Raw genomic sequence first — 24,505 nt, 5'->3', positions numbered from 1 at the left:
CCAAAGGACAAAAGAGAATAGGAACCCATACAAACCCCATTCCAGGCACTAGCACAGAGCCTAGCACACATCAGCTTAGGCTACCACTTGGCAAAGGGATCTCCAGCTGCTTTTCCCAGCTTCAGGTCACTCTGAGCTGAGTTCCACTTGACCAAAAGCAAATAAATGGGCCATATATACTGCTTTGTGCCACTTTATCTGGTTACCTGGAGAGTAGCAATCTCAAGAATACAAGTCTCACAGTGCAATCCTGAGGGCCTCCTAGAAACCAAGGGATTGGGTGCCCTAGTCACCAACTAAAGGCCCCGAAGACCCATAAGCCATCTCTTGAGAATCAAATGTTGACCTAAGTAAGGCCTCCTTCCCTCTTTCATTCCTCATCTACGTAAGTCCCCTATATTTCCCTGCCTCCTAGCCTTTGAGTTTACCACTTCTGCCTGGCTAGCAATTTCTAGCTCAGGGGCCAGATCTACCAAGCTCGCCTTTACCCTCCCTCCTGCTAAGCTGGACGTAATTTTTTTTTTTTTTTTTTTTTTTTTTTGAGACAGAGTCTTGCTCTGTCTCCCAGGCTGGAGTGCAACGGTGCGATCTCGGCTCACTGCAACCTCCGCCTCCTGGGTTCAAGTGGTTGTCCTGCCTCAGCCTCCCGAGTATCTGGAATCACAGACACCTATGACCATGCCCAACTAATTCTTGTATTTTTTAGTATTTTCATCATGTTAGTCAGGCTGGTCTTGAACTCCTGACCTTAGGTGATCCACCTGCCTCGCCCTCCCAAAGTGCTGGGATTACGGGTGCGAGCCACCACGCCCGACCTGGGTTTTTGGGTTTTTGCAGGGCCCGCAGAAAATACCCTGTGCTTTTATACCTTTTACACCTCTGCTTTGTGTTGGAATGGCATACAAAGTGCAAACTTATTACATGTGAAGCACCAAGGGGGCACTAAATTTCCTGCGGTGCCCACCTCAAGTGCCTTGTACATAGTAGATACTTGATGTTTCCCTCAAGTCAGAAATCCCTGCTCAAAGGTCATTCCAACTAGCAAGATGACCGACAGCTCACTTCCTATCTGAGCCCCTTTCCAAACAGAGTTCACACCTTCTAGTTTCAGGGTTAGTATGTGGATGCTTGGCACAGGGCAGCTAGCAAGGCCCACCAGGAGCAGAAGCACAGAGTACACTAGTGCAGGAATACTAGGGAATCATGGAAAAACTGGAAGACTCCCCTCACAAATGAATTATTATACCCAAGAAGTTTGTCAGCCTCTTAGTGATCTAACTAGTAATCTAGAACTTTAACCACACCTCCAGTAAGGTTAGGTCCAGCTTCCCCTTCCAGGGTTACCAACAATTACAGAGAAAAGACTTGCAAGTTGGGGCGGCTTGCACTCGGTCGGCTGGGAGACAGCAATATTCAGGGAAATTTGGGGGTGCTGAGGCACCTCAAAGAGCCGACTAGCCTGTAGCTGCTGCCTCACCCCACTCTCTGTAGAGTGCCCCCTACATACTCATAACACTCTCCCCAATCAACATAATTCTCTACTTGCACAGTAGAGGCAAGAAAGCCCTTCTATATCTGAGCTCCAGTTTCCTAACTCAAAGCATCCATCCCAGTGACACACTGGGGCAAATGGCAGGACTTGGGGTACTCCACTGTGCAAACCACCAAGGAACCACAAGACCCAGGTTCCAGGTCTCACTCAGCCATTTACTGGCTAAGTTGTGAGATCAAACATTATAACACCAAGGGACAGTCTGAGGATTCCACTCTGGGGAGGCTCTTAAAGCGTCACTTCCAGCCTCCCCCTGAGAAACAAGGGCACATGTGCACGAAGACTTGGCACCACCCATGTTCACAAAACCTGCATTCTGTCCAACCAGAAAGCACTTGGCAGCCGCCCACCCATTTCCTTCCATGAGGCCCTTAGAAAGACCTTTCCAGCTCTGACTGACCTGAGCTGGTGACAGAGTTCCCAGGGTCTCCCCCCAGCAGCCTGTGCAATCTTTATCTCAACTTATGAGAAGGCAAGACAGGCTCTAACTCCTCTACCATAATCAGGGCCAGGCTCAGTGCCCAGATTCTACCCACTGTAACACAACCTCACCAGAAAACATCAAACCTAGCCAGGTATCTTCCGAGACCACATCCTACTTATCACTGGGCAATGCCTGGGCCAAGATGCTCCCCCTTTTTAACCTGTCACAACCCGTCCTTTCCCAAGACAAGCCCATGTAGCTACTCTAGACCTGCTCCTCACTGGCCTGAATTGTTCTCCACACTAGTTGATGCCTCTTCTGGGCTGCACTTCATGCTAGGCCCCAGATGAACAGGGATCTCCTTACTCCTACAGAATACAGACTTGAAAACTCACAATGGCAAGCGTATGAGCTATGACAGTCCAAACAGGGGTGTGTGTATGTGTCTGCATGTGTGCTGAAAGGGTTTTAGGTGATGCTAAAATGCTAAAGGGCTTTTTATATGATGCTTTCTGCATGTCAAAATGGTCAGTCTGAGCAATGAAGAATGACTAGGTTATTTGAGGAGTTGGTTACCATGCAGGTTATCTGGGGAGTTGGGATATGAGTTAGAAGATGAACATGTTAGATGAGAAGGTATTCCCAATGGAGGCCACACTACTACAAGAGTCCACGACACAAGTCCATGAACCATTATAGGAGCTGCAGATACTTTAGAGTTCCCCACGGTTGTGCACTTCCCCAGCTCAGCTGCCCGGGGAAGCTGGAACATCCTCCCACTCTTCTCCAGTCCCCTTACACCAAAGCTGTGCTTCTGCCCTCCAGCCCAGTCTGTGAATGGTTCCTGGGCCCACTCAAGTCAGAAGGTAGAAGAGTCTCAGTCACGCAACAACAGCCATTCCCAAGGTCAAACCACTGCCAGGGGCCCAGCTGGCTAAAAAGCTTCCCAGGGAGCTGATTAACGATGCAGACTCTTAGCTGTGCTGAGGAGCATCTGACTCAGCTGGACTGGGCGGCCAGGTGTGGGAGTCACCCTTCAAGAAAAAAATAGCAGTTAGAAGACTGACACTCCAGCTACGGCCACTACCACCTAAGATTTCCCCAAAATAAGCTATTATGAGAAGATGAGAGGAACACTTGGGAAGTTACTGCTCTGGTTCTATGTAACATTAGAAGTTCTTCTCTAGGTTCCTGGCCTGGGCAGGCCACCCATCCCTGGCTGCAGCTGGAGGTACCAGATACAGCCTGAGAAGAAATGACTGTGGAGGAGAGGCTGAAAGAGAGCTACACTCTGGACTCCATTATTTCTTGAGTTCTGGCCTGTGATGGGAATCACAGAAAAATAAAGTAGAAGGCAGATAAAAACCCTTCCCTTCCTCTGGCAAATTCTGGGAATAGTCTTTTTTTTGTTTTTTTTGAGACGGAGTCTTGCTCTGTCGCCCAGGCTGGAGTGCAGTGGCCGGATCTCAGCTCACTGCAAGCTCTGCCTCCCAGGTTCACGCCATTCTCCTGGCTCAGCCTCCTAAGTAGCTGGGACCACAGGCGCCCGCCACCTCGCCCGGCTAGTTTTTTGTATTTCTTAGTAGAGACAGGGTTTCACCGTGTTCGCCAGGATGGTCTCGATCTCCTGACCTCGTGATCCGCCCGTCTCGGCCTCCCAAAGTGCTGGGATTACAGGCTTGAGCCACCGCGCCCGGCCTCAAATAGTCTTAGGCTAGAAAAGAAAGGCTGCCAACCACCAAGTCGACCCAAGTTTCTGGAGCTCCCATATGTGTTCAGTGCTCTGCCTGTACCATAGGACTGTTGAACAGGTATGGATCATACCCATCTACTATAGTTAAAACAGACTAAAAGTTTTGACTTGACAAAGTGGCAAAGCCACACCAAAGAGACTTCACCACTACATTATTCTGGAGTTAAGGGCCCAAAGGACCAGGAGGCCAAAGTTATTGTTTACTGACTAAAGTTGATGAGCCAGAAAAAATTCCCAATGACCAAAGCTGGAACAATCTGGGCATAAAATAAATTCCCAGAAGTCCGTACTTATATAAAATTATACTTACATAAATAAATGACTGAATAAATGAGGGAGAGCAGACCAATCCCCCTGCAGAAGAATTCTAAATAATTCACCTGGATGCTTCACCTCAAGGAGATGGTGCTAACTCCCACACTCTGTGGGCATGCATGGTGACCTCCTTCCTAAGGGTACAGTATGGACAAGCAAAAACAGTAATTTTACAGTGGAAACCCTGACAAACAGTGCATCAGCCAGGTGATCAATATCAATAGTGATAAGTTACATTGATAGTATGTATTCTTGGTATGTAGTAAAAATGACATGCACTTTACCATAAAAACATTAGACAAATCCCAATTGAGAGATATTCTATACAATATCTAACCAGTCGATATCTTCAAGAATAAGGCAGGCCGGGTGCGGTGGCTCACACCTGTAATCCCAGAACTTTGGGAGGCCAAGGCAGGCGAACCACTTGAAGTTAGAAGTTAGAGACCAGCCTGGCCAACGTCTGCATGAAAAAATTGAAAAAGTTAGCTGGGTGTTGTCGTGTACGCCTATAGTTCCAGCTACTCAGAAGGCTGAGGCACAAAATCACTTGAACCTGGGAGGCAGAGGTTGCAGTGAGCCGAGATGGCGCCACTGCATTCCAGTCTAGGCAATAGAGCGAGACCCTGTCTCAAACAAACAAACAAAAAAGGAATAAGGCAAAGTCTGAGAAACTGTTACAGCCAAGAGGAGTCTAAGAGGATATGTCGACTAAATGTAATGTAGGATGATCTTGGGATAGAAAAAGGACGTTAGGAAAAATGTAAGGAAATCGAAATAAAGTAGGGACTTTAGTTAACATACTAATAAAAAATTAAATAGGTGAAATGGGATGCAGAGTACATGGGAACTCTGTACTATCACAATTGTCTATAAATCTAAAACTATTCTAAAAAATAAAGTTTAATAAAAAGGAAGAAAGAAAGAAGAAAGACAGCAAGTGTTATGTGTCAAGACTTGTTTTGCTCTGCTCACTGACTTCTATGACTCTGGACAATCACCTATCCTCTCTGGGACTCTTTTCAAAAGGCAGGCTTGAACCAGGTATGGTGGCATATGCCTGTTGTCCCAGCTATTAGGGAGGCTGAAGCAGGAAGAAAACTTGAGTCCAGGACTTTAAGGATGCAGTGAGCTACGATGGCACCACTGTATTCCAGCCTGAGCAAGAGTAAGACTTTAAAAAAAAAAAAAAAAAAAAAAAGCAGGGTGGGCGGTGGGGCAGGCTTGTCTTCATCCAATGTCTGTAGGGCTACGGCTTCTTCCACTCACTCCGTCTAAGAAATAAATGCTGGCCGGGCGCGGTGGCTCAAGCCTGTAATCCCAGCACTTTGGGAGGCCGAGACGGGCGGATCACCAGGTCAGTAGATCGAGACCATCCTGCCTAACACGGTGAAACCCCGTCTCTACTAAAAATACAAAAAAAAAAACTAGCCGGGCGAGGTGGCGGCACCTGTAGTCCCAGCTACTCAGGAGGCTGAGGCAGGAGAATGGTGTGAACCCGGGAGGCGGAGCTTGCAGTGAGCTGAGATCCGGCCACTGCACTCCAGCCTGGGCGGCAGAGCAAGACTCCGTCTCAAAAAAAAAAAAAAGAAATAAATGCTGGTGAAGCCAGGTTTGTTGATGTTAATTAGCGCATCCAATTCCCTCCCCAGAGAAGAGCCACAAGCCATGATTCTGCTGAATACTACATCCTAACCTCCCACCCTTGTCTCCTCTTTTCACTCCCTGTTCTTCCCAGCAGTGAAAACCCAGGCATTTTTAAAGCAGGCTGCTAAAGGCATAGTCTAAAAACAATCACCAAGAATACGTGTGACAAATAAGGACCAAGGAGGTGAGGAATAGAGGCTAAGGGGTGGAGTGAAGTTTGGAAGAATGTTGCCCAAATCTTGTCTCAAGATTATACCCACAAATATTGGGAGTATATGCTTTTGCTCAGTCCTAAACTCCCTAAATAGTCAGAGAACTTAATTTTCTGATAAAAAGACAAAACAACTTTATCCTCACAGAATTCAAATAAAAAGTAAGACAACTTAACAGTTCTGCTCTCCAGTCTGCCACGCCACTGATACATAGGAGCTGAGTTCTAAGTGGACCCAGAGCTACATCTCCAGAGAGGCCTGCAGGTAAGGCAGAAAGTCAGACATCAAGGCACTTACTTCCTGAGGATGATGACTGCTCGGCGCTCCTTGATGTCCTGAGGCCGTATGCAGTGAGTGATTTCATCAGCAGCATATCCACTGAAAAGAAACACAGAACATGTGACCATGAAGAGTAGACAGACAACCGAAGTTCCCGGGGGATATAACAGGACAGGAACATGGCCTAGGTCTTATGGCTGCTCTCTACTCATTACTTGAATTTCAAGGATCTACATGGAAGGGAGTATCATATTAAGCTCCAGGACGCTTTTGCCAAGAGACTGTAATACTCAAGGAAAAACCTGGTATGAGGCAAAGGAGACCCCTTGGTCACTTTAGGCAGAGGTCCGAAGCAAGTCTCTCCCTGAACATGCCAGGAGCCCTTTTTAAAAAGGGTACTCCAGAGAGTACACTGCATCTTCTCCTCATTCTCCCTCCCTTTAGCAGGTAGAGAAAGCCAAGGCAGCCACTGATAGCACTGAGTCACCAGGGAGAGCTAGCACTGCCTCATTCCAAAACAGAGTGTCTACTTGAAGTCTCCTTTTGGGGGGATCCAAAATTTTGAAGACAGCTGTGTCTGAATATTTTAAGAATTTCCGGCTGGGCATGATGGCTCACGCCTGTAAGCCTAGCACTCTGGGAGGCCGAGGTGGGCAGATCACCTGAAGTCAGGAGTTCAAGACTAGCCTGGCCAACATGGCGAAACCCTGTCTCTACTAAAAATACAAAAATTAGCCAGGAGTGGTGGCAGGCGCCTGTAATCCCAGCTACTCAGGAGGCTGAGGCAGGAGAATCACTTGAATTCAGGAGGCAGAGGTTGCAGTGAGCCGAGATCACACCACTACACCTGGGCAACAGAGCGAGACTCCGTCTCAAAAAAAAAAAAAAAAAAAAGGATTTCCGTCATACTCTGGTATGTTTATTTTCAACAAGTTGTAATGACTTTTAAAACTGCTCAGAGACCAACTAATGTGGGTATGACTGTCCTCTTCTCAGCTAGCTCATTCCAATTTGAAACTCTGGAAGCAAGCTCCGAGCTTCCAAAGCCCCTTACATGCTATCACTGGAAGCATGGCAGCCACAAGACACTCCCACTCCAAATTACTCTACTGAGGTGCAGCAGTTCTACACACCCAGAAACTCACTCAGCCACAGGCCTAGTAGGACAAGTATGGCTTAGTTTCCCTACCTGCCCCTGTACCACAAACCCTTCTCTCATGGATACTGATGAGCTCCCTTCTCAAAGGCTAGTTATACAGACACAAACTTAACTGTTAAAAACACTGCAGGCCTGGAAAGGACCCCTCAAGATGGCGAGGCTGGCCAAACCTCAGATCTAATAACTGAATGCAAGAGCCAGTGAGAGATAAAAAGTCAGACTGCTTCAGGCTCAGCCTTAAGGAGGCACCTCTGATATGGAAATCTGATTTGAGCTCATGCTGGGGATAGAACAACCTTTATTTTACTTAATTTTTTTTTTTGGAGACAGAGTCTCGCTCTGTCACCCAGGCTGGAGTGCAGTGGCACAGTCTCGGGTCACTGCAACCTCTGCCTCCCGGGTTCAAGCGATTCTCCTGCCTCAGCCTCCTGAGTAGCTGGGACTACAGACACGCGCCACCACGTGTGTCTAATGTTTGTTATTTTCAGTAGAGATGGGGTTGCACTATGTTAGTTAGGCTGGTCTTGAACCCCTGACCTCGTGATCCGCCTGCCTCGGTCTCCCAAAGTGCTGGGATTACAGATGTGAGCCACCATGCCTGGCCCAAACCTCTATTTTATAGATTCCACACCTTCTCCCTCAAGATGCTCCTAGACAAGAATTTTCAAAATTTTCTCCATGAACACCAGTCCCATAAGAGACAGTGGACAGGCTGGGCACTGTGGCTCACACCTGTAATCCCAGCACCTTGGGAAGCCAAGGTGGGTGTGTTGCCTGAGGTTAGGAGTTCGTAACCTGACCAGTCTGGCCAACATGGTGAAACCCCGTCTCTACAAAAATTAGCCAGGCATGATGGCAGGTGCCTGTAATCCCAGCTACTGCGGAGACTGAGGCAGGACAATGGCTGAACCCAGGAGGTGGAGGCTGCAGTGAGCCGAGATAGTGCCACTGCACTCCAGCCTGGGTGACAGAGTGACACTCTGTCTCACACACACACACACACAAAAGACAGTGGAAAAATGTCTATAGTGAAATCAATTGTAAAATACTGATGAGAGTTTCAAAAAGCATTACTTAAAGCACATGAGAATCACTACAGCAAAAGAATCCACTGAATTTGAGCACTGACCAAAGAACCTTCTCTCAAATAATACCTATTAATACTCATCAGCCCACAATGAGAAGAATCACACAGGAGTTAGGGAGTTGAAGAGACCCAGGTTCAAATGTGAGCTTGTCTCCTACTAGCTTTGTGACCTTTGTTAAATCACATGCTGAACCTAAAAACCTGTACAGGTTCTTCATCTGTAATAAGGAGAACAGTAGGTTCTTGGGTATTCATCTTGTTATGCTTTATAATTTAACTGTTCTTTTGCTGCTACTAAGATTACAAGATTTTAAAAACGGGGACAGGGCCTTCTCCCTTCGAGGCAGAACAGCAGCATTATATGACTACACGATTGACACTTCTGGAAAGGGGTGGTGAGAGGCCTACCCGCAGGGCTGTTGCAAGAATTAAGTCAGATAATGCAGGGTGCCTGACACCCTACAATCTTTACTGAGCACTCTGACAAAAGTCAGAGGGCCCTGGACTATCCTGGGGCAAGCCAGAGCCCTGGATTCAGGCTCTCAAAGAGACACGGTCCGGGCTCCCCCTGCAGGGATCTGCCAGTAGTGGGGGCCTCCTGGGCCCCATTTCCAGAGCTAGGAAGTCTAGTTCTCATCCCATGCTTTTATCATTCCACACTGGAGGAATGGGGGTCTAGACTGCAAGACCGTCCCATATATACACACAGGACTTTCCCAAAGAGCTGTCAAAGGTCCCAAAGGCACTTTTTTTTTTTTTTTTTTTTAAGACAGAGTCTCACTCTGTTGCCCAGGCTGGAGTGCAGTGGCACAATCTTGGCTCACTGTAACCTCCACCTCCCAGGTTCAAGCGATTCTCCTGCCTCAGCCCCCTAAGTAACTGGGACTACAGGTGTGCACACCACACTCAGCTAATTTTTGTATGTTTAGTGAAGATGGTTTCCCCACGTTGGCCAGGCTGGTCTCGAACTCCTGACGGCACGTGATCCACCCACCTCAGCCTCCCAAAGTGCTGGGATTACAGGCGTGAACCACTGTGCTCGGCCCCAAAGGCACATTTCTAAGTCCTGAATCTGTGGCGCTGGCTATAGGCAACCTTCCCTGCCACTGACAAGTGTTATCAATCTGTTTGCCTTGGCTATACACATAACCAAGGGCTCTGACTTCCCATCTCCAACAAGGAACCACTTTTCTTAATGCAGTTCTGGAGCAAATCCAGATGTTTGTCAAAGCTTGACTGCCCACATGCTCCCTGACCCCATCCCCCAAGAGGCTCTAGAACAAACAATAAGCCATGTCAGGCTCCTGCCATGGAGCCCAGGCCTCAGAAGAACTAGTGTGGAGGTAGGGCTGCACAGGCCCACAAAAATGACTTTGGTACTGACACAACCTGGAAGGCTCATTAGTACTGGTCTTCTAGAACTTCCTAGCAGCTATGACACAGCCCACTGACCCTTCCTCAGAGTATCCGGCTGCTCTGGCAACATGAGCTTCAAGTCCTGATTAAGGGAAGCTCTCCTGGCCAGTCTCACAAAGTGTCGAGCAGACACCACAGGGCATTATTTACTATTAAGGAACCTACTTGCTACAAGAGAAATTGAAAGTCTCAGTCTGCCAGCTTGCAACTTAATATGCCCTGGGTCCAGCCCTACTGCTGGCATGAAAAGTTCCAGGACCTCTTGCTCTTTTATTTTCACAGGGAAAGGAAAGGAGGAAATACCTTATGCTGTCCGGCTTGCCTGCTCCCTGCCTGGGCTGAGCCCCCAGCCCTAGCAGCATTGACTAATATGTTGCACATGTCATCCACTAGTCCTATACCTCAGAGTGACTCTCAAAGGAGCTGACATGTCTATGTCCTCTTCCGGGAGCCTTTCCCTGACTCCTCAGACTGGGTTCCCCCAACACTGCTCAACCACACCCTCTCATGCCTCTCTGCTACTCCATCTGGCCTTGTGGAAATTATGTCTTCCTTTCAAGACAAAGCTCTTCAAAGGCCTTACTCATCCCTGCACAGTGACACTAAATGAAATATGTGTTGAGCTGAACTATTCTACCACTTAGAACTGTTTCTGCCTCTGCAAAACAAAGATCACAGTAAGCCTCTCCTCAGAAGATTAGGTGCAACTTAAATGAGGTGTCTGAAAAACCTTTTTTTTTTTTTTGAGACAGAGTCTCACTCTGTTGCCTAGGCTGGAATGCAGTGGTGCGATCTCGGCTCACTGCAACCTCCACCTCCTGGGTTCAAGCAATTCTCTGCCTCAGCCTCCTGAGTAGCTGGGATTACAGGCACCTGCCACCACGCCCAGCTAATTTTTGCATTTTTAGTAGAGACAGAGTTTCACCATCTTGGCTATTCTTGTCTTGAACTCCTGACCTCAGGTTATCCACCCGCCTTGGCCTCCCAAAGTGCTGGGATTACAGGCGTGACCCACAGCGCCCAGCCCTGAAAAACTCTTTGAAGGGACTATGTACATCTCTCCTCTAGGGGACAGTCTTGGAAACTGAGTTGTTATGACACATTTCCAAGATGGCCACCATTTCCCATCTACTCCATGGCCTGCCTAGGCCAGGATGAACCAGAGATGGAGGGACTGGCCAAGATCCTAGCATGGTGACTGTCTCTTTCCGGCTATGGCTGCCTGCTTTACTAACAGGCCCACAGGCAAAGAAGGTCAGGATTTGGGGGGGCAGCAGACCAGCCACCTGGAACCAGGGGCAGGATTGTGAGATCAGGCTCAATTATTTACCAAACCTATGCCTCCAAGACGACACATGGTCTAATTTTATGAGAAATCCTGGGGCTTTCTGAATCCAGAGGGAAGGTCAACCTGCCGAGTCCCAATTCTGTATACACCAAGATACAGCGTACTAAACACAGAAGGTAGCCCATCTCCTGAGACACTTTTAGCTAAATTTCAAGCATTCAGTGGATGACAAAGATTCAATCTTCTATAACAACTCTACGGCATCATTAGACCGGTTTTGCTGATGAGGAAAACTGAGACCCCAAAAAGATTAATTTGCCTGAAGTCGAACAGTTAAAATGGTGGTGCTGTAACTCTAACCAAGTTTGCCATCAAACTTTCTGGATTTTGTTGTAGAGGCGGTAGGAAAAAAAAGCCCAACTGCGTTTCCTGGTAACAAGCCTGTCCTGGGGGCCTTGCTGGCCTCACAGAAAGGCACATGCACACCCACTAGCCCTGTGGAAACCCTCACCAAAGGGCACATGCACACCCACTAGCCCCATTTGCAAAGATGAGCTTATATCCCCCAGAGAGCTAGCAGTGTATTAGTGAAGGCTATCCACCTACTACTGGCCAGTCAGCTCTGAATTTTTTTTTTTTTGAGAATTTTTTTTTTTTTTTGAGATGGAATCTTGCTCTGTCACCCAGGATGCCAGGCTGGGAGTTCAGTGGCATGATCTCAGCTCACTGCAAGCTCCGCCTCCCGGGTTCATGCCATTCTGCCACCTCAACCTTCCGAGTAGCTGGGACTACAGGCATCCGCCACCACAGCCGGCTAATTTTGTTTTTGTATTTTTAGTAGAGACACGGTGAAACCGTGTTAGCCAGGATGGTCTCGTTCTGACCTCGTGATCCACCCGCCTTGGCCTCCCAAAGTGCTGGGATTACAGGTGTGAGCCACCGTGCCTGGCCTTGACATTTTTTTTTTTTTTTTTTGAGATGGAGTCTCCCTCTACTGGAGTGGATGGCTCAATCTCGGCTCACTACAACCTCTGCCTCCCAGGTTCAAGAGATTCTCCTGCCTCAGCCTCCTGAGTAGCTGGGATTACAGGCACACAGCACACTACCACGCCCAGCTAATTTTTGTATTTTTAGTAGAGATAGGGTTTCACCATGTTGGTGAGGTTGGTCTCAAACTCCTGACCTCGTAATCCATCTACCTTGGCCTCCCAAAGCGCTGGGACTATAGGCATGAGCCACCGAGCCCAGCCAGCTCTAAAATTCTCATGGCCTATTTATTCTCTGCTTGCTCTGAACTTTATGATTAACACCATGGTTCACTGCTAGCTTCCTTTCTTTTACCGTCGTCTGACTTCTTGTCAGGCCTTGGCAGCAGCAAGGGCAGCCAACCCCGCTGGCCCAGAGCTCCTCCTGACGGTGCACAGCTCTGACTTCATCCTGTGGTTCCTCCCCCTCCAGTGGAATCAGAAGAGTCCACACAAGAGATGTGGCCCAGGACCTATCTGCCCTACTTTCCCAACTATTTTAAGCCAGAAAGCTAAATTTTGCTTTCACCAGCTGAACAAAATCAGACTTATTCCAGAACTGACAGGGGTGCCCACTCTACCCAATACCAACTGTTAACTGGAAGAGTCACAGGCTGAGCTCACCAGTGCATGCCCTGTGCCTGGGTGATACACAGTCATTTCCAGATGGCTGGCCTAGGCCTGGGTCTCTGGGCATGTGGCCACCACACCACCATGTAGCAGTGTAGCAGTGATTAAAGATAGCAGCAAGTAAGCAATTAGCCTTGAGGTAATTATTCTAATTAGTCCAATCGGAGTCTGTTTTAATCTGCCCCATGCAGCCAACAGGGAATAGGAGAATGAATGACAGATGAAATGATATGAAGATAAAAAATATTTCCCTAAAGAACAGCATTAAGAGGGGATCCACCCAGGCCTAACATGGGAAGGTTACAAAAGACAACCGACAACTAGGTTTGGAAAGGAGTCCGAAGCACTTCCAGAAGATTCTGTGAGGCCTTGCTCTAAATGCCCAGGTTTAGACACTGCTGAGTCAATGTGACGCACCAACATCCATGCTGATCACTATTAAACATAAAATTGTATTCCTGCCATGCGGTCTTGGACGGGTACAGACACCATTGCCACCACCACCAACTGAAGTCTGACTAAGATGTCTACTACTAGAATACCTCCCCATCTGCACCGCACCACTGTTTTCACCAGCCCCTCCCTTCCAATCTGCAGCTTTACTGCTCATCACCTCTGCGCTAGGATCTGTAGCAGGAAACGAGAGAAAGCACCACTTCTTACCAGCTTATATGCAGGATTTGATGAGGGGCAGGTGTTCACTCACCTGCATACCAGGTAAGCTAAGTAAGCAGGTGCAGAAAGATTTAATTAGTGGAAGGGTCCAGACTCTAGAGCAGTGATTCTCAAGTATGGATTCTGCACTTCCCCTGCCTTGGTATTTGGAAGTGTCTGGATACTTTCTGGTTGTCATAAAAAATACTATTGGCACCTAGGAGATGGAAGCCAGGAATGCTGCTAAACAGTCTACAATGCACGAACAGCCCCACACAATGAAGCATTATTGAGCACTGAATAACAATAGCACTGTTGAGAAGCCCTGATCTAGAGTTCACCAGAGCATCCTCAACCACAGTCTCTACTAATGAACTCCATCTGCCTCCCATCAACATCCACCCCATCTTACCTATGGCTACTCCTATTACCGCAAAGACACCGCTATTGTGTACTTTCTCCATCTTTCTCTGCTTGGCTCATTCCTAGTCACTTTTCACATTCCAGTTCACTTCCTCCCCTAAACTTCCAACACTCTAAAGTGGGAAAGATGTCCCCCTTTAGTGTGCTTCTGCAGTGTGCTTCTGCAGTTACCTTCCTGGGCTATAACTTATCCTCCTGTCTGAGGCCTCCATGGGGCTTGAACTCCATGATGGGAAACTGCCATGTTTTGAGTTCCACCAGATCCCTAGTTCCTTCCCCAGTGAGAGAGCAGGGGATCACTGAGTGGTTGTATATGAAAGCAAGCACCGATTTAAGTACCTACCCCATGCCAGGCCCTATCTTAAGACAACAAATCACCACATTTAATCTAATAGGCTTCGGAAGTTGGCAACATCCCCACTTACAGATGGGAAAGCCAGCTCAGAGAACGCCTACAAGATCCCAAAGCAAATAAGAGAAAAGCTAGATTCAAAGCCTGGGGCAGCACTTTTCAGGACATCGCTGAGCCTCCCACACTAACTCCACAGCCAAGTCTGAATCCAGAAGGGGTTGACAGGGACTGGGAAAGCTTTAGGACTTTACTATTCTGAGGAAAAGATGAAGAGAATTTTCCTGATGATGCAATCCTGTTGCTGATCACTAACAGACCTGCATACTAAGAACTCGAAACTTCAGTTCTTAAATGCAGGGTGTGTGCGTGTGTTAAGGAGAGTAGCAGTCCCAAAACCAAAAAAATGCCTTGTGATCCCCTTATTAAGCACCAGACCACTACTAGACCTCCTGACAACCACCCTGAGGTCCAATGACTACACAGAAAATTAATATCCCACTAAGAGACCAAATGGTCCTTGTGTGAGGTAATTTCAGCACTGAGAACCCTTCAACGGGGTCAGAAACCAACCTGCCTTACACAGGGAGCACGCTGGAAGGGTGTGTCCTGGAAATCCCATGTTAAAGCATTCTGCCAAGACATCCATCTAGGAGCGCCATGAAGATCTGAGAAGCTCAGAGGGCCATGATCAGGCAGCATCTGACAGGTAAGCTGTCCTCTAGGTTTCAGATGCCTAAGGAGTCACAGTATCGCTTCTGCTACTACTGACTTCCCAGACTCCCATCAGGAGGTCTTGGACATCACAAGGCTCTGCTGCCATCCCCAACATGGAAGGAGCCTCAGCTGTTCGACTCAAATAAGAGAGATGACCTCCCCTCATGATATGAAGAGGGCCACCAGGGACACTGCTTCTCCTTATGACTTTGGCCCTACTGACTCACTTCAGAACCTAGGCTGCTCACGACAAAAGCCCACTGTGTCCTCTTGTATTTGGTGGTGGTCAACCAAGCTGCTCTGAGAACAGCTGCAGTCTAGACCTAAGAGGTTTTGGGGATTACTGAATTACATTACTAGGTTTACCTTTTTCAGGACTGGAAGGAGGTAGCTTCCAAATAAATTTTCACTTCACATTAACAGCAAAGGTGTTCCCACTGGCAATCTCCTCTGGAGGCCAGGGCACTGAGCTAATTCTCAGCAGGATCTGGGAACCGAATTTAGGCCAAAAGCCTAAGTTCTGCTGCTCACGCAAATATAAGGCCAAACAGTCAAGAGACCAGCTGTATTCTATTGTATTCAGTCCTGACTACAGGTAATAAGTTCTTACAAAGAACTGATGGGCTCTTCTACAGCCAAGAGAGAAGAATTTTAAGAGTGTGCTGCTCTCTATTCCTGATCCAATCACTAATCTGTTCAACTCCAGGGAAGTTACTCCCTCTCCTGGGAATGGAGAATGTGCTTCAATTAAATAATCTCTGGGGCCTTTGCCTGTGACTACTTTCTCGGTTAAGGAATCCAAAAATGGCAGAAAAAGAACGACTTTTAGATAGTAAATTAAAAAAAAAAAATTTTAAGTATAGATTTGTAAATGGAAGGCCATAAAAATTACAAAGGGATTCATGCTAAGAAATGGGTGGTGGGGAAAAAAAAAAAATCAAAGCGAACAGCCTTCTGAAAAGATGGCTTCTGATGAATTCTCAGCCAAGTCAGTGATCCCGTCAGGGGACAGGATTTCCACATCGGTTCCCTGTTTTCTTGCTATAGGTATCTTAAACACAGAACCCTTCTCTCGCTCCCTGCAACCTACAAACAGAAGAATTGGTCAGAACTGTAAAAAACGCGGACTCCTACGGGCTGCTTTCTGGGCCAGGGTGGGTAGCTAAGGCAGCAGGCGCAGGGCCGCCCCCTCTACCCGGGTGGGTTACCTGAGCACAGTCACGCTTCCCCTGCGCACCGGCAGGGAAAGCACTGGTTCCGACACCCGAATAGGCTTGAACTGGAACTTGCAGCCGAAGCACAGCGCAGAGTCGCTAAAGAAGGACACGGACACGATGGGGCGCTCGAAGATGTGGATGGGGTCCACGTGAGACACGATGCAGCCGCCGGGCTGGTAGTCGTTGATGACGGCGCTGTTGACGAAGCCCTCGGGGATGACGCGGTGTTCCACCAGCTTTTGGATCACCAGCTGGTGCACCCACTCGGGGATCTCGTCCACGTCGCCCGGCGGGTAGAGGCGCTCCTGGCCGGGCCCGCGCTTCTGCAGCTGGGCGCCGTAAGTGTAGCCTTCGCCGAAGAAGTACTTGTTGCGCAGTGGGGCCCGGTCCACCGTGTGCTCGTTGTACAGGCCCTTCTCAGCGCGGGACACCACCTCGTCAATGCGGGCCTCGATCTTGGCGCACTCGTCCTGGCTAAAGAGGCGCATCTGGCGGATGCCGCTCTTCACCTTGCGCGCCTCCTCCTCCTTCTGCAGCTGCTGCTCCTCGTAGTCGCTGCGCTCGGGGTCCGAGTCCTCCTGATACTTGCGCTTGGCCCCGGACACCGGGTAAGGTTCGGCAGCAGCGGCGGCTGCGGCTGCGGCAGCCACGGCGGCGGCGGCGGCTGCGGCGGCCTCCCGGCTGCCCGCCTTATAGTTGTCCCGGGACGTCATGGACTTGAGCTTCTCACGCAGGTCCGTGTAGCCGCTGGCTGCCGCCATGGCCCCCGCGACGCTGCTCTAGGGTCCTCCGGGGCGGGCGGGGCAGCCGGACATGGCTCTAAGGGGACGCGCCCCGGGGCCCCCGGAAGGAGGGGGGTCCTTAGCGCCGAACCCCCATGCGTGAGCGGGGGACCCGGCGGGGGGCGTCGAGGGTCCGGGCGTGGGGTAAGGCCTCAGGAGCGAAGGGTCATGCAACGGTGGCGACAACGGGGCTTCTTCCTCCTCCACCTTCTCCACGTCCCGAGGGGCAGGGGCGTCGGCAGCGCCTCATGCCGCGGAGGGCTGCTGCGGAGACGCGGCCTGACTCCCGACCAGACCCTCGGACGCCCGGCCCGGCCCGCACTTTAAAGCTCTCCTCACGACGTCACGGGCCGCCAGCCCGACGTCCGCCAGCGCCGCTCCTTAGCGGGCTCCTCACCGCGCACGCGCAGTGCCGCCGGCCACCGCGGCTCCGCGCGCTACGGGCATGCGCGTGCGTGCAGGCCGGGTGGCAGAGGCGCCGGCGCAAGCGCAGACGGGGACCGCTCGCCGTCCGCCGCCCCTCCCCCACTCGCTGAGGGGCTTCGAGGGAGCGCTCTCAAATAGCAACCTGTCTTCACGCCGCGCCGCCTCCAGGACCGAAGGGCTCCATCTACAGGGGTGCGCTCACACTGCCAAGAGTGTCGCCATGCCGCGTCACGGCATCGTCCGAATGCCCGCAGACGCCTCAACCCCAGCGCGCAATCACCGGGGAACCGCCACAACCTAGGCCGCTCCGTTACCTCCCCCTTTAGCGCTTCCACTCCTTTAATTGGGCCGTGGGCCACGCGCCGGGCAGGCCCTGACTGGAGTTTCCGGAAGTCGGTTGGTAATCATGCGTGTCAATCAGGCAGTCTCCTTGGTTACTGCGTCCGTCACTTAATTAGTGGCTGGGCGAGCAGCGAGGACCCCTAAAGGAGATATGGTTGGCTAAATAAGTGCCTGAATGGAGACTCCGCCTGAGGAAAGCCCTTAGGACTCCTAAGGAAACTTCTGAAACCCGCGAAAACTTCTCAAACTGCGGGACCGAGAGCACCCAACCCCAGCTCTGAACCCAGATAGGAACGTCCGGCACAAGTCGGACGTGCGTTGTCTGGGTACAAGCCAGCCTGCCGCCGCTGCCGCCGCCGCTCGGAGCGGACGTTTCACGAGTCACGTCCCGGTGACGGCGGGCGCGGGGGCGCGCTGGGGTTGGCGTCAAGCCTCGTTGGTGCTGGAGATGGGCGTGGGGGCACCTCCTACGGGGACGACGGAAGAAAACTCCGGGAAACAAACGGGCGCAAGGATAAGGCTAAGCTATAGATAGTGACTACAGTCAATTCAAAAAAGTTTTGAAGCAGTCAGCCAAGGCGTGGCCAGGTGCGGGGCTCACGCCTGTAATCCCAGCACTTTGCGAGACCAGGGCGGGCGGATCACTTGAGCCCAGGAGTTCGAGACCAGCGTGGCCAACATGGCAACCCCATCTCCCCATCTCTACAATAAAATTTCAAAAAAAGAACTGGGCGTGGTGGCGCGCGCCTGTGGTTCTAGCTCCTCGAGAGGCTGAGGTGGGAGGACCCCTTGAGCCCAGGGGCTTGAGGCTGCAGAGAGCCGAGATCGCGCCACTGCACTCCCGTCTGGGCGACAGAGCTCCAAAACGAAACAAAAAGGCGTGGCCGTGCAGGATGCACTGGAGGGCTCCAACAAATGGGCGGGTTCTGCTGGAAAATCTCCCATGTCTCCCCAGGATAAAGTTCCCCTGCTTTATTTGGCGCTCAAAGCTTTTCTTCAAGACCCTTCTGGCCTTGGCTCCTCTCCTCTTTCCACGTACACTGAGCCCCAGCCCGGTCCTCATCCTGTAAGCCAGGTCTACAAGCATACTGTGTCTCACCTCCTGGCCTTTGCCCAGGCTGTTTCCGCCACCCGAAATGCCAGTTCCTTATCACCCGTCTCCTCCTCATCCTCGTCCTACTCCTGCGTTGCCCAGGCTGGAGTGCAGTGTCACTATCTCGGCTGACTGCAACCTCGACCTCCTGGGTTCAAGCGATCCTCCCACACCTCAGCCTCCTGAGTAGCTGGAACTACAGGCATGCACCACCACACCCCGCTAATTTTTCTGTTTTTAGTAGAGATGGGGTTTCACCATGTTGCCCAAATTGGTCTTGGAACTCCTGGGCACAAGATCCTCCCGCCTTGGCCTCCCAAAGTGCTGGGATTACAGGTGTGAGCCACCTCGCCCAGCCTGGAATGGACATTTTTAAAAAAATTCCCAAGTTTTTACTGTGTGCCAGGACCTGTACATATACTAGCCCAATTAATCATCCAAACACTTCAGTGAGGGGGGCATCATTATTATTACCATTGTATATATAGGGAAACAGGCCCAGAGAGGTGAAATGACTTGCCCAAGGCCATACAGCGAGTATGTGGCCTAGTGATGACTCAAACCCAGGCTGCCTGGTTCCAGAATCTGTGCTGTCCCTCACTGGGGCTCAGAGAGGGGAGAGTCCTAGCTCAAGAGCAGTCAGGCAGGAACACAGGGAAGCTTCCAGTGCAGTGTCCAGGATGGGAGAGGCTATCAACCTAGAGAAGAGGTGATTCACACTGTGGCTCAACCTGGACGATCTACTTCCAAGGAACCGCTTATGGTCTGTGTGGGAGGCCCCAGTCCTATTCTGAAAGCCAAAAGGGCCTCCTTGTTTTCATTCTGCCACATCATCCCTTCCTGAACCTGACAGTTTAGCTCGACTAGGGAAAAGGTTTTGGGGCAAAAATAATTAGCCTGACACCCCCTCCCCCTCACACACACCATGTATGATCTCACAACACTGAGAAATGAGGGGCAGAGGGCAGGACTCAGGGCTGCCTCATGTTGGAGCCCACTGTGCTCTGTTTTGGGGAGTCCCTATACTGAGGGAGCATCAGTGCAGCAGGCAGAACCCCAGGGGTTAGGTGAGCTGCCGCCAGGCGCAGCCCCTGTGCAGTGGTAACTTGATTGACACCACACTCTTTCTGGTGAGTTCCTTACTTTCCTCCCCTTGGGGTCTGCTTCTGGGTAAAGCCAACCCAAGACAGTGGTGAAAAGCGGGACAGTCCTGTGGCAGTTTTATCAGGGGCTCTTTCTTGATCCTTTCCATCCTAGGATGGTCTGATTGACCCCCTAGTCCTGCCAGCTGGACCTTCTAATTTCTCCCAAGTTCTCCCCACCCATCACCACCACTAGAATCCATGACAAGTTTTCCAGCTAACACTGCAGCAGTCAACTCCTACATTCACTCTTTGTTCAGTGGTCAGAATGGCTTTTACAAAAGTACAATCTGTGCAGGTTGCACTTCCCCTTCCCTCTCTGGAAAACCTTTGAAGGCTCCTCATGGCTGTTGGAATGAAATCCTAAAAAATTTTTTTTTTTTTTTTTTTTTTTTTGAGACCGAGTCTCTCTCTGTCGCCCAGGTTGAAGTACAGTGGCGTGATCTCGGCTCACTGCAACTCCCACCTCCTGGGTGCAAGTGACTCTTGTGTCTCAGCCTCCTGAGTAGCTGGGATTACAGGCGCATGCCACCATGCCTGGCTAAGTTTTGTATTTTTAGTAGAGGCAGGGTTTCACCATGTTGGCCAGACTGGTCTCAAACTCCTAAGCTCAAGTGATCCACGGGCCTCAGCCTCCCAAAGTGCTGGGATTACAAGTGTTAGTCACCATGCCTGGCCTAAAAATCCTAAATTCTTTTTTTTTTCCCGGAGATGGAGTCTCACTCTGTCACCCAGGCTGAAGTGCAGTGGCATGATCTTGGCTCACTGCAACCTCTGCCTCCTGGGTTCAAGCGATTTACCTGCCTAAGTTTCCTGAGTAGCTGGGATTACAGGGGCACGCTGCCCTATATATTATTCATATTACAGTAGAAACAGGATTTCACTATGTTGCCCAGGCCGGTCTCGAACTCCTGAGCTCAGGAAATCCACCTGCCTCAGCCTCCCCAAAGTGCCAGGATTACAGACGTGAGCCACTGCACCCGGCCCAGAAATCCTAAGTTCTTAATGTATCCCAGAAGCCCTATCCAAACTGTCTTGGCCCACCTCTTCAGTCTCAGATCCTGCTACAAGTAATGCGCACCTCAGGGCCCCTGCATATGTTGTTCTCTCTCCTCATTCCCTAGCTAAGTCCCACTCATAGGTCTTATCCTAGTTTGCGGTGATTTGACTGTGATTAACTGCCAGTGCCTGGTATTTGCCTCGTTCACACTAGGTATTGCTGCTGCCATGGATCTTGCAACTATGCCCCCATCTACCTATCTAGTCTCCCATTCCCAAGTGTTCCCTGCCCAGCACAAGCTCCCCAAAGCACCAGCACTTTCTGTCAACATTCATTCGTTTATTTTTTCATTCATATGACAATATTTTTTAAGTGCTTACTCTCTGTAGGCATCCTCCTAGGTTATGGAAGATACAGCAGGGAACAAACATGATTTTCTTTGGAATGTTTATCCCGCTCTCTTCCATCTATTCTTAGCAAACTCCTACTTATCTTTCAAAACTCAATGCTAATGTCCCATTTTCCAAGAAGCCTTTTCCCAGATTTCTCCCTTATACCACTCAAACTTGTGTGGCCCATCAAGTGATGGGGCTTTGGGGTTGGAGATACCCAAGGAGTGGGGGATGGTCTGTTCGTAGGCAGTGAGTCAGGGGCCTAAGGTAACTCCAACTCCTGCCTCCTCCCTCAGGCTTGTTTTCCAGCCACTTAGCAACTCCATGGAGAAATGGCTGCCAGGCACACCTTTTGTTTGCACAGAAATAACCAAAGACCAGAAATCCAGGCTGACTGGCAGCACAGGGAGGGGCCCCTTAGAAGGACATGTAGGTGCTGGGATGTGGAGTTGGAGCAGATTCCAACATCAGACCCTGAGTAAACCAAAGGCAGAGTCCAGTTCATCTAGGCAACTGGGGTGGGGCTTCTGTGCCATAGGCAGGAGTTAGGGGCAGGGTCTGCAATGGGTACATGGCAGGAGGCCTCATGGTCCTGCCTTCTGCTCCACTGCACCATGGGCCAGACTTTTGAAAGTTCCTCCTGCTATCTGACTCAAGTCTGCATGCTGCCATTCCATCCCAATTCAGGATGGGTCTTCTTGGGTTCTTGGGGATTTTAGTTGCTCCTCCTGTCTCCTCTTAGTGTCCTCCAAGGCTCTGGCCCCTTACAGGGGTCATTGATCCTGAGAGGTCTAGTGATTTCTCTGAGGCCACACAGTGAGTCTTCTGGAGAAGGTACTGGAGGGCTGGGAGCCGGGTCACAGCAGGGTGATCTCGCTGGGGGGCAATGTGAGCCGCTTCTCACGGGCACTGAGCAGGTTCTCCACGTGCACGGCCACCACACGACACAGTTCCAGTCCCTGCAGGTGACAGTGACAGTCCACGCCCACCCAACACTTGCCCAGCTCTTACCTTGGGGTGGGATGTACAGAATGGAGAGGTGGTTGGGAGATAGGTGGAGACCACCATTCATGCAGGAACCCTTGTCCCCACCTCCCCCAGGGCCTGAGAGGAGCATGAAGAGCTGGAAGGCCAAATGGTAGGGTGTGGGATGCAAGGGGTAAGCAAGCAGGAGACCAAGTGCCTCTGCTGGCTTTGCTCCGTGTGAGCTGTGTGACCCAGGGTCTATCACTTCACCTCTCTGAGCTTCAGTGGCCTCATCTGTAAAGTCTCAGTTGACCAGGGGACTGCCTCACAGACAGGGCTGTGGTGAGGATTCAGTGAGGCTTTACTGCATGTAAATTCTTTTTTTTTTTTTTTTTTTTTTTTTTGAGACAGAGTTTTGCTCTGTCACCAGGCTGGAGCACAATGGTGCGATCTTGGCTCACTGCAACCTCCGCCTCCCAGGTTTAAGCCATTCTCCTGCCTCAGCCTCCCGAGTAGCTGGGACTACGGGCACGCACCACCATGCCCAGCTAATTTTTGTATTTTTAGTAGAGATGGGGTTTCACCATGTTGGCTAGGATGGTCTCCATCTCTTGACCTCATGATCTGCCCGCCTCGGCCTCCCAAAGGGCTGGGATTACAGGCGTGAGCCACCATTCCCGGCCACGTGTAAATGCTTTAGATTTAAAAAGTATGAATCCAATCAATAAATGGTAACAGTTTCTAACTGTCTGTTGCCATGGTTACCGCCTGGCTCCCACAGTGCACAATGGGCAGTGACCCAGGCTCAGTGCTCCCAATTGGAGAGGGGTAGGGGAAGGCATCAGGGAATTGTGGAAATCAATCTGTGAATGTGGTTCTCAGATGGAAGCCATTGTTGGAATCCCCCCAGGGAAGCTGCTCTGAGAAAGGATAAAATCATGTTAGCAGCACTCTCTGAGTGGTAACTGTGTGCCAGGCCTTGTCCTAAAGGCCTGATGTGTCCTACCTGTTTTAATCCCCCCAGTGTCTCTGAGAGACAGGAGCTATTATATCCCATTCCACAGATGGGGAAACTGAGGCACGGAGCCTTGACGCTCCAGACTGCACAACTGGTAGGTGGTGGGATTTGAACCTGGATGGTAAGAGGCCTGAGGACCACACTCTGAAGTGCTCTCTGCTGAGGTTAGCTGTGCTGGCCCTGCCTTGGGGGCCACCTCTGCTAATTAAACCAGTGTGTGCAAATGGAGTCTTCTTCTCCAGCCAATCCTTTACCTACCCACATGCTGCCATGTTCTAGGCCTTTCTGGGATTGTTGCTGCATTTGACAGTGTGGAATCTGAGGCTCAGTGAGAAGCAGGGATGCCTCAAGATCCCCTCACACAGCCTGTCAGAGGTGGGCAGGATGGGGACCCAGGTCTGTTGGTGCCACACTGCTGCACTCAGACATCACCTCCTCCTGGAAGCTCTTCCTGATTACCTCCCAGATAGCTCAGGTCCCCTGTACACCCTGCCAGCACTGATCAAGGTATATTTTATATCTGAGACTTGAGGCTCTGTGAGGGCCAGGGTTGAGGGGTCTCAGTCACTTCAGTATCTTTGCTACACAGAGATGCTCAGTGGACCTATGCTGAATGAGTGAATGAATGTAGCCCCTGACACATACAGGCCAGAGGCAGAGATGGCAGCATAAGGAGGTCACGTGGTGCTGCAAGGAAGTGGAAAAACCAAAGAGGCCTTCATCCATCCATCCATCCATCCATCCACCCACCCACCCATGCAACCAACAAATATGTATTGAGCATCTACTATGTTCCAGGCACTGAGTTATGGACACAGCACGAACAAGATGGACACAGTCCTGCTCTCTTGGAGCTGACATTCTGATGGGGGAATGATACAGTTTGGATATTTGTCCCTTCCAAATCTCATGTTGAAATGTGATCCCTGGCCAGGCATGGTGGCTCATGCCTGCAATTCCAGCACTTTGGGAGGCCAAGGTGGGCAGATCACTTGAGGCCAGGAGTTCGAGACTGGCCTGGCCAACAGGGCAAAACTTGTCTCTACTAAAATACAAAAGAAAATAGCCAGGCATGGTGGCGCGTGCCTGTAATCCCAGTATTTGGCAGGCTGAGGCAGAAGAATCACTTGAACTGGGGAGGCAGAGGTTGTAGTGAGCCGAGATTATTCCAGCCTAGGCAGCAGAGCAAGATACTGT

General features: G+C 50.3%; 2 protein-coding genes and 1 long non-coding RNA gene across 4 annotated transcripts in view; 1 reads left to right on the top strand and 2 right to left on the bottom strand.

The window, feature by feature from the left end:
* Positions 1-17,324, bottom strand: part of ALKBH5 (alkB homolog 5, RNA demethylase) — a 26,512-nt gene extending 9,188 nt beyond the window's left edge. The window contains exons 1-2 of the mRNA XM_023191738.2: positions 16,139-17,324; positions 6,201-6,281 (exon numbers count right to left, since the gene is read on the bottom strand). Coding sequence (XP_023047506.1) covers positions 6,201-6,281; positions 16,139-16,908 — 851 coding nt within the window. The 5' untranslated portion in view covers positions 16,909-17,324. The remainder of the gene's footprint in view (positions 1-6,200; positions 6,282-16,138) is intronic.
* LOC111526155 lies at positions 16,399-24,505 on the top strand. The gene is made up of 2 exons (XR_002726273.1): positions 16,399-16,755; positions 22,698-24,505. It is a non-coding gene; the product is annotated as an uncharacterized LOC111526155 (long non-coding RNA).
* Positions 21,257-24,505, bottom strand: part of MYO15A (myosin XVA) — a 74,049-nt gene continuing 70,800 nt past the window's right edge. Inside the window, exon 66 of one of the 2 annotated variants that reach the window (XM_023191736.1) lies at positions 21,257-22,283. In XM_023191736.1, coding sequence (XP_023047504.1) covers positions 22,182-22,283 — 102 coding nt within the window. In that variant the 3' untranslated portion in view covers positions 21,257-22,181. The remainder of the gene's footprint in view (positions 22,284-24,505) is intronic. The other variant, XM_023191737.1, reaches the window with a different exon arrangement.

The sequence above is a fragment of the Piliocolobus tephrosceles genome, chromosome 16 (assembly GCF_002776525.5).
Source record: "Piliocolobus tephrosceles isolate RC106 chromosome 16, ASM277652v3, whole genome shotgun sequence".
NCBI classification, from domain to species: domain Eukaryota; kingdom Metazoa; phylum Chordata; class Mammalia; order Primates; family Cercopithecidae; genus Piliocolobus; species Piliocolobus tephrosceles.
The sequence above is the reverse complement of the archived record's forward strand: the minus strand, read 5'-3'. Positions and strand labels throughout refer to the sequence as shown.